The 12,114-nt window shown below is 45.9% G+C and overlaps 1 protein-coding gene across 8 annotated transcripts in view; it reads left to right on the forward strand.

Annotated features, from left to right (window-relative positions):
• Positions 1-1,505: 1,505 nt before the first annotated feature.
• Positions 1,506-12,114, forward strand: part of EIF4ENIF1 (eukaryotic translation initiation factor 4E nuclear import factor 1) — a 39,098-nt gene continuing 28,489 nt past the window's right edge. For 2 of the 8 annotated variants that reach the window (XM_043435912.1, XM_043435963.1), the window contains exons 1-2: positions 1,929-2,121; positions 2,743-2,862. In XM_043435912.1, coding sequence (XP_043291847.1) covers positions 2,770-2,862 — 93 coding nt within the window. In that variant the 5' untranslated portion in view covers positions 1,929-2,121; positions 2,743-2,769. Of the gene's footprint in view, positions 1,643-1,681; positions 1,824-1,922; positions 2,122-2,259; positions 2,279-2,742; positions 2,863-12,114 lie in introns of those variants that run through there. The other 6 variants (XM_043435925.1, XM_043435920.1, XM_043435973.1 and 3 more) reach the window with 6 other exon arrangements.

Below are 12,114 nucleotides of genomic sequence, written 5' to 3' on the forward strand. Positions count from 1 at the left end.
AAGAGACCAGGTGTTATGTGTTCCAGCCAATAGCTCCATTGTTTCCAGCTGACAGCCATCACCAATCATTAACCACGTTAGTGAGCCATTTGATGTTCCTAGTGCCCGACCTTACAGCTGAAGCTGAAGGGAGCAGAGACCAGCTGTCCCAGCTAGAACCACCCCAGATTGCAGATTTGGTGCAAAGTAAATGTTGGTTTAAGCCACTGAGTTCTGGGATTGCTTGTTACACAGCAAAAGATAACCAGAAGAGTGTTTTTAATGTTATCTCTAATTCCCACTACAAGCCTGGAAAATAGGTACTGCTATTTCTTTTTGATAAATGAGTAAACAGGTTCAAAAGGTAAAGTAACTATGGTTTCACACTGAGTATCAGGGCCAGGATTTAAGAGCTTCAAAAAAAAAAAAAAAAAAAAGGCCTGCTCCACTTCTCCATAGTGGCTTGCTGATAGAAGACAGTTTGTAAGAAACACATTTTACCCAATATAACAGACAAAAATAAAAAGTTTTCATAATTGTTTTCTCTGCTGCCAAGACTCACAGGACGAGGACTCAGCTCACTCACTGCCCAATGGGCTGATTTCACAAGTGAAGCTTAAAGAAAGCAGGCTCATTGAAAGATATGTAGACTTCGCTATCCTTCACTAGAAAAATTACGTTTCCCTCCACAGTCACGTATCATTTCACGGTCCCACGAGGTAGAAACGGGCTCGTGAAATTCCTGCAGGCCAGGCTCACACGCAATCTCCGTTCAACCTTTCCTCCCAGCACGGCAGTTACTCTCATTGCTCACAGAGGAGGGGAATTATATTGATATTTTTGCCTCTCTGTGGCCCTGCTGCTGGTCCCAGCATTACGTACTAAGCGCTTGACATCTACAGTCTCATTTTCAGCCAAAAGTACTTGCACTTCCCCTTTCTGTGCAGGCTAAGGAAAGATTCAGGTTACGGGACGGGAAAGAACATTTCAATGAATGTCAGTCGCCCGTAGCTCATTAAGAAGCAACCGTGGCAGTTTTGCTTGTTAACACAGCAACCCGTAATCTCGCTTATTCCTCATACACATAGATCATTTCAGTAAGAAGAGCGGAACTCAGAGTTTTGCCCAAGATCACACCACCAGTTTAAAAAAAAAAAAAAGCCGACGTTCGAACACACTCCGGGAGGCTCCAAGCCCCCAGGTTCGCCTAACACAGAATCCCGCTGCCGAAGCCCCAGGGTTCTCCACCGACGCGGATAGTGCAAACGCACCAGCCGCCGCCTTCCGAGGTTGCGACCCCCTGACCCACTTCCCGGCCCCGGTTGCCTTCCTCCGACAGCCGCCGGGCGGTGACGGTGGGCTCCAAGCTCCGCCCGTCCTGTCCTCCCCGTATGCCCCGCCCCGAAGCGCGCGTGGGAACGCGGCGTCCTCCCCGGGGCTGCCCGCGACGACTGCCTGCGCGCATCCGGGAGCGCTCTCCCGGCCCCCGGCCCGGTCTCCACCCGCCGCCGCCATCGCCTCCCGGCCTCCGCCTCCCCGCCGCCGGGCGCACGCCGGGGCCGGCGCCCTGGGAGCGCGCCGCGATGTTTCCCTTTTCCGGCCGGCACCGTCGTGGACACCTCACATCCGGGCGCGCGGCGGCGAAGGCGGTGCTGGGGCCCGGGTGCGTGGAGGGAGTTATTAAGGGGGAGGGGGCCGGGGAGGAGGGGCGGAGGGCTGGGCCGCGGTTACGGCGGCTGAAGGGAGACAGCCCGGGCTGGTGGGGGGGCGAGAGCGAAGGCCGCGCGGGGCAGCTCTCGGGCCGGCGCGGGCGGCGGGGAGGGGAGCGGCGGCCGAGGCAACCAGTAAGGGCCGGGCGGCACTGGCGGGGTCCGGGGCTCCGCGCGCCTAGGCCCGCAGGGAGAGAAGGGGCGCGGGCGCGCTGCGCCCCGGGGTCGCGTGCGTGAGCGCGAGCGCCGGGGCGCGCGCGGGGGGGCGGGCAGGGACCAGAGGCCAGCGGGGCGGCTGGCGGGCAGCGGGCGGGCTGGCGGGGCCCGAGCCGCCGGGCCGGGGTGGACAGCGGCGGGCCTGCGCCGGCTCCAGCTCGAAGCGCCGGGGCTGGGGGATTCGGCCCTCCCGCTCCCTCTGGCCCGCCTCCCCTCAGTGAGTACCGTCCCCGCCCTTCCTCCGAAGGCGGCTGCTGGGCCAGGGCCTGCGCGAGAGGCCGGGGGTTGGGGTCGCGGCCCGGGGAAGCCGAGTTTCGGATCTGAAGCCGGCGCTCGCCCCTTCCTTGGCACGGGCGCCCCTGACATGTCCACAGGTGTGGCGGGCCGGGCGAGGGGAGCTGTGGCCCCGTCCCCAGTCCCCTGCCTCCGGTAACAAGGGGCAGCTGGCGCCGTCCATTGGCAAGTGACAGGCACTTTACCACTGCCCGACTTCCCCGATCCCAGCCCGTCTCCTACCTGCCCCCACTTCGGGAAACTTCCCCACTACCACCGGACGGCCCTCGCGAGTGGCAGCGACCAGCCTTGGTTTCTTTTTATATTAAAGCTGCTTAGAGACTGTCCCCTGATCTGGGCACGTTCCACTTCTGCTTTCCTTACCCTGTTGATGGTTAGAGCTCTTGTAAGAGATATCCAAGTACCAGTGGCTTTGTTTCCAGTGGGTCCTGGTTTATAGAAAGGGCTTTTTAAAGGGAGTCCGAGATCATTTCAGTTTCTTAAACTGTGAGGACTTTTGAAAATTTATGGTTCTAGGTGACAGTTTTGTGCTGATTTTTTCCAGGTGCAAAAAACTGTCAACCAAGGAGCCATGGATAGAAGTGTGGGTGAAACAGAAAATGGAGATGCTTTTCTCGACCTGAAGAAGCAACCGGCTTCCAGATCCCCCCATCGCTATACAAAAGTAGGCTTTGTTACTAATGAAATAGTGTTTCTTTATAGGTGCGGAGATTAGCAACAATGTGCAGAAACTTCATTAGTGCTGTTTAAAGGGGCAGCTCATTCTGACTGACTGTGTGGACTAAAGATTAACTAGAGTTAGGAAAACATTGCTTTGAAACACCCAGACTTTAAAATTTGCCCCTAAGTAGGCTTCCACTGAAGGCTCAGATCCTCCCTGTGTGAATCTGGATTGGAATATGTTGGCACTTCCTTGGTGACTCAGTGGTACAGAATCTGCCTGCCGATGCAGGAGACCGGGTTTTGATCCCTGAGTCGGAAAGATCCCCTGGAGAAGGAAATGGCAGCCCACTCCAGTACTCCTGCCTGGATAATCCCATGGACAGAGGAACCTGGCTGACTACAGTCCATGGGGTCGCAGAGAAGAGTCGGACAGGACTCAGCAAACAAACAGCAGCAGCAAACGTGTTGGCGCACACTTGGTATAACAGCTGTGTCACTGGCGTGTTACTGCTGACTTAGAGCCCGCAGAGGGAGGATTCCAGCTCTGGGATGCCTTGCAGAAATCGGTGTCCTCTGTGCTGATGTTTCCTTGAGAGGTGAACTCACAGGAGTACTCTTTGGTGTGCTTGCCTAACCAGACTTTTAAATTCTTTTTTTGTGCTGTTATAAAATGGATATGGACTCAAGAAAGTAAGACTTTAATCATATTTCCCTTAGCTGAAGACTTGTGGTGATTTCAACTCCTTTAGATACCTGCTTTTCCTGGGGTTGGGGGAGGAATCGCCTCAAGGTCATGTGTTTATTGAAGCTATTGCTTCACTGTCTTATGGGCTACTGACCATTTCTGAAGCAGTTGATGACAGCATTGAATTCCTTCCTAGTTCCCTGAAATGTGTTGGGCTGTAGTACATAAAATGTGCTTGGGACTGTTGGTGGGAAGGGTTATGCCCCAGTTGGGCCTTGTATCTGTTACTTCCCTTGTATGAGCCCAATCAAGGACTCTCATGTGGTTGTTGTCCCAGGCTTCCCAGGATGCTGAATGGTTAGTGTTTTAAATTCGGGACTTGTCTGTGCACTGATGCCACTGCTTTTAACTAGCTGTGTGTGTACTGATGCTTCTGCTACTTTTAACTAGCTAATTTTGATTCTTACTAAAAATAAATATTACTCCAATAACATTGGGTACTTTAATTACTTGATAAAATACCCAATATTATTGGAGTTCATAATATTCATTTTTAGCATAAAAAATTTTTTGAGGACAAGAGTGTTTCCACTTGTAAAAGGTTTTTGGTCAATTTCTATCTTAACCCAATCTGTTTTGGCATAACAGAATATGCAGCGATATAAAGCAGTTCTTCATTCAGGTTTGGTCTTCCCAAATGTAGTTTGTCTCAAACCTGAGAGTGCTTGAGTAGTATTTCACAACTTAAATTCATTACCTAAAATGTTGACAAGTGAAATCTGAATGGAGAAAGGCTTATTAAAAGAAAGGAAAATGCTTTTATAAATTCATGTGAATTCAGGTCTCCCAGTACTTTTTGAGTAAAAGTTCTGACTGGTACATGATGTTGTACAGTCCAGGCACAGAGGCTGTTGAATCACTTTCACACCCTGATTAGAGGGTAAGATGTATATTTCACTTTTTAAAGTATATCCATCTTTATGAATAAGTCATTTTTAGGAAGATATTATTAATTATAATAATATTAAGATACTATTAATTTCTCTTAGTGTAGAACTTATGTATGTCTACAGTGAAGATTAAGAAGCTCAGTATTGCCTGTATTTGACAATCTAGCCTCAGAATTCTGCCTCAGTTAGATAAATGTGCCTTCAAGAAATTTTTTCGGTTAATGACAGTTAAGTTTAGATTCAGTGGTCTCTACCCAGTCTAGTTAGAAATAGTTGTACTTTCCACCTTGTTTAAGAGTTTTTAGTTAATGACAATTATAGGGGCTTCCAGGTGGCGCTGGTGGTAAAGTATTTGCCTGCCACTGCAGAAGACACGAGAGACACGTGTTCAATCCCTGGAGTAGGAAATGGCTCCCCACTCCAGTATTCTTGCCTGGAAAATTCTATGGGCAGAGGAGCCTGGCAGGCTTTGTGGTCCATGGGGCTGCAAAGAGTTGGACAGGACTGAGCACAGACACACAGAGTTTTAGGGTCACGATTGGGTAGTGTTGGGGTATTAGGTTAGTGCTTTCATATACATTTCTCAATACTCTGGTAATTTTATGTGGGATTTGAAGCAAACTAAGCCTTTTTCCTTTCGAAGGAAGTTTAAAACAGTTCTGTGTTCTTAGCACTATAGTAAATGGTCTGTTGATTCTACTCCTGGAATGATATTTAAGCCATCCTCCTCCCTATCTACTTATTGGGACCAAACTGTTGGAGTAAATAAAGCATTTAGTGATGTTTCTGCCTCTCTTTAACCAACTCTTTCAATGAGACTTTTTAACCAACTCTCAGGTGGGGCTCATTCTGCTGGTCCACTGACCATGCTTTGAGTAACAAGGCTTTCGTCTTCCATGGGGAACTTGAAATATGGTGTTGATGTTGCCAAGGAGCTCAGGTGCATAGTTACTCCTCAGGGTTCAGTTAGTGTATGTTGTGCTTCCATGAATGTCTCAGGAACTCATGTAAGAGTCACACTGGGAATTTTCAGGCCTCCTCCTAAGCCTCAGTGATTATTAATTTGGATGGTTATAAGTAGACTTATTATATCACTTGCTATTTTGAGGGTTTTGAGCCCTTAATGTGTAAACCTACTCAGGTCCATTTTGCCACATTGGCATTTTTCTGAGATCAGAAGCTATGATTTGGTAGTATTTTAATGGTGCTTTTTTTTTTTTTTATATATATATTTATTTATTTATTTGACTGCATGAGGTCTTAGTTACAGAGACTTAGTTACAGCACATGGGATCTTGTTCCCTGACCAGGGTTTGAACCCGGGCCCCCTGCATTGGAAGCAGAGAGTCTTAGCCACTGAACCACCAGGGAAGTCCAATGGTGCTTTTTTTTTTTTTTGAGTGAGTGCATTATGTTTAAGGACTTTGGGAAGTTACAGAGTAGGATCCCACATCAAAAGTCATGGATTTAAAATGGTTTAGACAGTGGTTCTCAAAGTGTGTTGCTTGAAATAACATTTAGTGAAAAGTAAAAGTGTTAGCTGCTCAGTCATGTCTGACTGCCACCCCATGGAATTTAGCCTGCCAGGCTCCTCTATGGAATTCTCCAGGCAAGAATAATGGAGTGGGTAGCCATTTCCTTCTCCAGGGAATCTTCCCAATCCAGGGATTGAACCTAGGTCTCCTGCATTGTAGGCAGATTCTGAGCCACCAGGGAAGCCATGGTTTAGTATCATCTGGTAAACTGTTAGAAATAGAAAATCTCGGGCCCCATCTCATAGGCATTGAATCAAACTCTAGGGGTAGGGCCAGCCATCTCTGGCTGAATAACAAGCAATTCAGAGAATTCTGACTCAGATTCAGGTTTGAGAACCATTAGTTTAGAAAACAGGAGGTAGTGAGGCTTACAAGTGGAAAAAGTTGGGGACTCATTGAATTGCTTCTTACCTTCTTCAGAGGTCCTCTTTTACCAGTTCTTGAGATGTAGTACCTGCTCTTCAATTAGTGATAGCATCTTTTGCCTGAAATACAAAATAGAAATGCTTGGGACTATCTCACTGTTCAGATCCTTGGTTGTCTTTGTTTCCTTCAGGTAAGAAAACTGATTCTCTTAGATCACAGAGTATTACCTGCTTGGTAATTTTCCTGTTTTGCTCTTGTACCTTGCTACAGACTCCTTAATGAATGCTGTCACCTGCCAGTTGGACAGGGAATAAAAGCAGAGGACATTTAGAATATTCACCTTGATACTGACCAATGTTAAGCATGCATGTTAAATCTACCCACCTGAAAAATAAGTGTTGGATTATCTGAGTTACCTGTGTGCTCTTCATTGCCTTGACTAGGTATAAATTGGCACCATTTAGTCAGTGTAAGGGTCTTTAAAGGAAACCACCCTGATTTGTGGCTGATGGGCAGTTGGTTACAATGGTACAGCCATGTTGATGTCTTTGCTTTACGTTTTGTTCTGTTTGTTTCTCTGTGTGTATGTTTTGCCACGCTGCACGGCTTGCAGGATATTAGTTTCCCAACCAGGGATTGAACCTGGGTGGGCCCCAGCAATGAAAGTGCTGACTGCCAGGGAAAATCATTAAGAAAACAGACAAGCAACTAAGTGGACTGCTTTGAGTAATCATTCTGGCCTTCTTAGAATCAGTTGTGAGCCCTGAAGTCAAGCCTTTGAGAATACCCTTTGATTTAAAGTCTAGGTTGAAATCAGTAGTCAGATAGTCAAGTTTTTGCTATATCAAGATCTCGTTGGATAACTTCACGAGTGCCTCATGAATTGAGTTAATAGGTGGCATTTCAGGCACTAAGCTACAAACTTTTAAGCTAGTATAGAAATAGGGGTGCTTGTTTATATTGGGGAAGGCAGAATTACGGTATGAAAAATACGATACCATGTTAAAGTTTCTGCTGTCCAGAAAACCTAACTGGAAGTTCTTAGAGGGGGCTGACTGATAGCACTGCAGATTGTGTCTTGCTAGTGCTCTTTCCTACCTGTTCCAGTTCTGGATCATCTGGAGAAGGTGGGATTCAGGGTCCCCTGCCCCCTTGGGCATCCTCTCCTTGCTCATGGTGGGAACTTCTAGCTAGATAAGGAGCCAGTCACTTCACAGTGGGAGCTTGGGACAGACGTTTGTGGGCAGGGCCTGTGGTTCAGGAAAGGTGCTCCGAGAGGAGCTGGCCTTGGGGAGCCCTGCCCAGGGAGGGGGCAGTGTGTCCAGGGCTCCTCGTGGCCTCAGTGGACAGAGACCACCCCAGCCCTGAGCGACAGAGCTGCTGGAGGGGCCGGGTCCCCTCCTCCACCCTCCAGGAGAAGCAGTGGGAGGATGAGGAGCCGCCAAGACCCGCTGCCTGGTGTGGGATCCCCACTTGCCTAACCTGTGTTGCCTTCAGTCACGTTCCTAGCGCCCTGCCTCCCGTCCTTGTCCTCAGTGAAATGCAGATAGAATAGTGTCTACCCCATAGGATTTTTGTGGAGGATAAATGAGAAAATGGATGTCAAGTGCTTAGAAAAGTGCCTGACACACAATAAGTGTTAGAAACAGCTTATGACATAATAAGGGTAGGGGGAAGTACTGAAAGGTGTAGCTTCTTCAGATACCGACTTTAGATCAACAGGCTTACTTTCCATATGTCACAGTAACCACCTCCATTTTAATATGAAACCATAAAGCAGTATTGCAGATATAGTGCTTCTAACCTAAAAATGATTTTTGTTTCTTTCTGTACTTATTTACCTGCTTACTTCATGTTTTACATTGCTTTTATGAGCTGTATAAACACGTTTAAAAGCCAAGGTTTATTTTTATTGTGTTGGCCAGATCAACAGAAAAAGCAGGCTCTCCTTTTTCTTTTTGTCCCTATTTCCATTTTCTTATCTTCACATGAATTCTTTCAATAGAAGAAAGTGTGTGCATCAGATCAGCCACCATTAGAGGCTCGGGCTGAATCCAGGTGCTGCGTCCTGCAGGACCCTACAGGATCTAGTTTGAACCCTGACCTGCTTGTAAGAACTGCTCTGAACGGTGCCCCTTCAGCAAACTTCATGAGTGGGGGATGCGGAAGTGAATCCCACACACCCTGTGTTGGTCATTTACCATTGCCTGGCTGTCATCTATGGATGCCATTACCCCATTGCTATTTTTAAAAGCTTTCTAAGCCTTTCAGAAAAGTCATGTGACTCATAGATTGAGATATCAGGTCAGTCGGGAACCATCTGAGAGCCTCATGGGCCAAGCCCAAAGTTAGTGGGCGTGTGGAGGGTGGGGACCAGGAGAGGAGGTCAAAGGGGGACCCAGCCCAAATGCTGTTCCAGGGACATCTGCCCTCTTCAGGAAGAGCAGGCACACAGGTGAGGTACTGGATCACTTCCAGGGTGCTTGGACAACTAACAGTGAAATAGAAATATCCAAGGTAATCATAAAAAATTGGGCTTTGGGGACTTCCCTGGCAGTCCAGTGGTTAAAACCCCTCATCTCAATACCAGGGGCACGGATATGATGACCGGGGGCACGGATATGATATGATATGATCCCTGGTTGGGAAACTAGGATGCCTGATGCCACAGGGCACAGCGCGCGCGCACACACACACACACACACACCCGCCAAAAATGGACATCTTACTCATGAATTAAACTCAGCTCACAGAAGTAAAGAACATCTCTCTAAGTGACTTGTGTGAAATTCTATATCAGATTGTCAACAGAATGCATAGGATTTCTGCAGAAACTGTATAAGGGTTCAGCTATTGCTTTGGACTTAGATCATTTGCTTTCTACTTTAATTCTGATCGCTTAAAGTGGGTGTCCATGTTAGTAGTTCCCAGATTGTTTGGGAAAGCTTGATACACTTTCTTTAAGGAAGGCTGCTAAACCTAAGAAAATATGTTTACACTTCTATGGGTGTGGGACTCTTAGGGAATTAGCAGCTTATTCTTGCCCAATCAGGTTTTAGCCACTTATGCAAAAAAGTAACTCATGCAAAAAAATAACTCTTCTCTTGACCAGATGATAGTTTCAGTAAATCTGTCCATGATGCAAGTTTCTGTAGGTTGTCAGAACTCTACAAAAGGGTAATCTCCCATTCCCTCCTGAAGTACTCATAGGGAAGGAACATACTCAGTTCAAAATGAGCACTCTGAAGTATTCTGTTTTTCGCCAAACTTGAAGGTTTTCTTTGAAAAGTACCCCAAAGAGATTCCTTTCCATGAATAACTGCTGTTAAGAACCCCTATGATGGCAAGTTCAAGATGTCTCTTGAGAGACTGGAGAGCAGTGGGGCCAGGGACAGCAGTCCTCTGCCTGTGCTTGCCACTAAGCCCGCACACAGGACGTGTTCTGTGGACAGTTATGAAAGAGCAGACTTTGTATCGACCTAGCTAATGGCTTCTCTCCTCCCCACTTATGTGGAGGATCCTCTCAGGCTGGGAAACCATCTTAAGCAACCTGAGACATTGCTGAAGGTAACAGGTTTAACTCTCTAAACCCCATGAAGAGGATCTCACTTTTCTCCAAATGTTGGGGTGGACGTTGGGCCACATTTTGAGAAACGTGATTGGTTTAAAGTGCTACTTCTTAACCTCTTAGGGTCCAGTAGAGGTCTTTGGATCGCCATTGGAGATGAACCCTTATTGCAGAAATTGCACAAATGTGTTCATATGTGGTTTCCTTGATGCTGTGAAACTGGTTTTAGAAGCCCTAATCTCAAGAACAGTGTATAGTTTGACCTAGATGTTTAAAGATGTTATGGAAAGATGTTATTTCCAGCAATTATTACAATCCAAGTATTGTTTTGTTTTCCCAGTTCTTGGCCTATTAATAAAGTAAATGACTCTTTATCCTCTGTAGACAGGTGGGCTGTGTTTTGGCCATTGCATTTGGTCAGAGGCATACCCTGGCACAGATGTTGCTGTTGGCATGGTTGGTGCCCACTTGCACCAACCTTCGTGCCCGTAACTTTGTGCATGTAACTCCCCTTCGTGCTCTTACATGCCTGTCAAGTTTGTGGTCACTTGAGCTGTCACACCTAGTACATGCCAAGCATATAGTCAACAGAGAAAACTGGAATAATATGGGAGAGAAAGGTAAAACATTTTTACCAATCTGAGCCTCTTTTCTGTATCTGAGAGTCGTTGGTGTTGATTAATCTGTAATTAAAGTGATATATCTGTAAAAGGAGAAAGTAAACAAAACATTAACCTTTGGTAACTGAACCTCTTAGTTTGTTTAAAATTTTTTTGTTGTTGAGATAGAATTCACATACATAGAATTCACATACATAAAATTCACCTCTTTTATTTTTATTTTTATTTTTTTTTAATTCACCTCTTTTAAAATGTACCATTTAGGGACTTTCCTGGTGGTCCAGTGGTTAAGACTCTGAGCTCCCAATGGAGGGAGCATGGGTTTGATCCCTGGTTGGGGAACTAAGATCCCACATGCGGTGTGTCCAATAAATAAAACATTAAAAAAAAAATAAAATGTACCATTTAGTGGTTTTTAGTAAATTCGAAAAGTTGTACAGCCATCACTACTATCTAATTTGAGACTGTTTTCATCTCCGCAAACACTACCCACTAGCAGTCACCCCCCATAGTTCCCTTCCCCCAGCCCCTGGCAACCATTAACCTACTTTCTCATTCTGTGGATATACCCATTTTGAAAGTTGCATATAGAGAGAATCACACAATATGTGGCCTCTTGTGTCTGACTTCTTTCACTTAACATAGTGTTTTCAAGGCTCATATTGTATTAGGACTTACTCTGTTGCATTGCTAACTACTGCATTGTATAGGTTTATAATTTTTCAGTTCTCTTTGGTATGTAACTAGGAGGGGAATTGCTAGGTCATGTGTTTAACTTTCTGAGGAACTGCCACCATTTTCCACAATAACTGCACAATTTTCATTCCCATCAGCAGTGATAGAGGGTTCCAGTTTCTCTACATCCTTGTCAATACTATTTTCTTTTCTTTTTTTTTTTTTAAACAGCAGTCCTGGTAGACATGAAGTGGTATCTCATTTCAGCAACAGCTATAGTAATAATAGAGAACACCTATCACTTGGGCTCCCTGTTATTTGGAGTTAAAACATTTCAGAGCCACACTGTTTAGAAACTTTGTATATTGAGAATATACCTATTTAAGGATGAAGTTATATTGCCCTTGTTTTAATAGTATCCTGGGGTTCTTAGTTTAATATTGGATTTGTGAATGGTGAAGTGAGGGGTGTGTACTCATCTTTGGGCTGCTTCAAATAGCAGAAGACTGCAGTGTTTTTTCCTGCAGTGTATGTAGAAGTATTTCCTATATTGCACGGTCCTTCCTGTTTTTACTGGGAAATGTTTTTTAAGCCCTCCTGTTCTTAGGATTTCTGTGTTGTTATATCTTCTGTCCTTGTAACTACTGTTGGTCCATCCACCCCACCCCTCACCACCAAGCTGTGTCACTCCTGCCTGTCTGACGTTGTTCACCACACAGATTTCACTGGACTCCACTCCCTACTGACAGTTTGCAGGTGGTATGTCAGCGCTTTGACAGTGTTTTTCAGAATTTTTAGTAGCCTCTAGACATTTTCTTATATTTGGGATTCTGTTTATCTCAACATTCCCAATT

This window comes from Cervus canadensis, chromosome 1, assembly GCF_019320065.1.
Source record: "Cervus canadensis isolate Bull #8, Minnesota chromosome 1, ASM1932006v1, whole genome shotgun sequence".
Taxonomy (NCBI): Eukaryota; Metazoa; Chordata; class Mammalia; order Artiodactyla; family Cervidae; genus Cervus; species Cervus canadensis.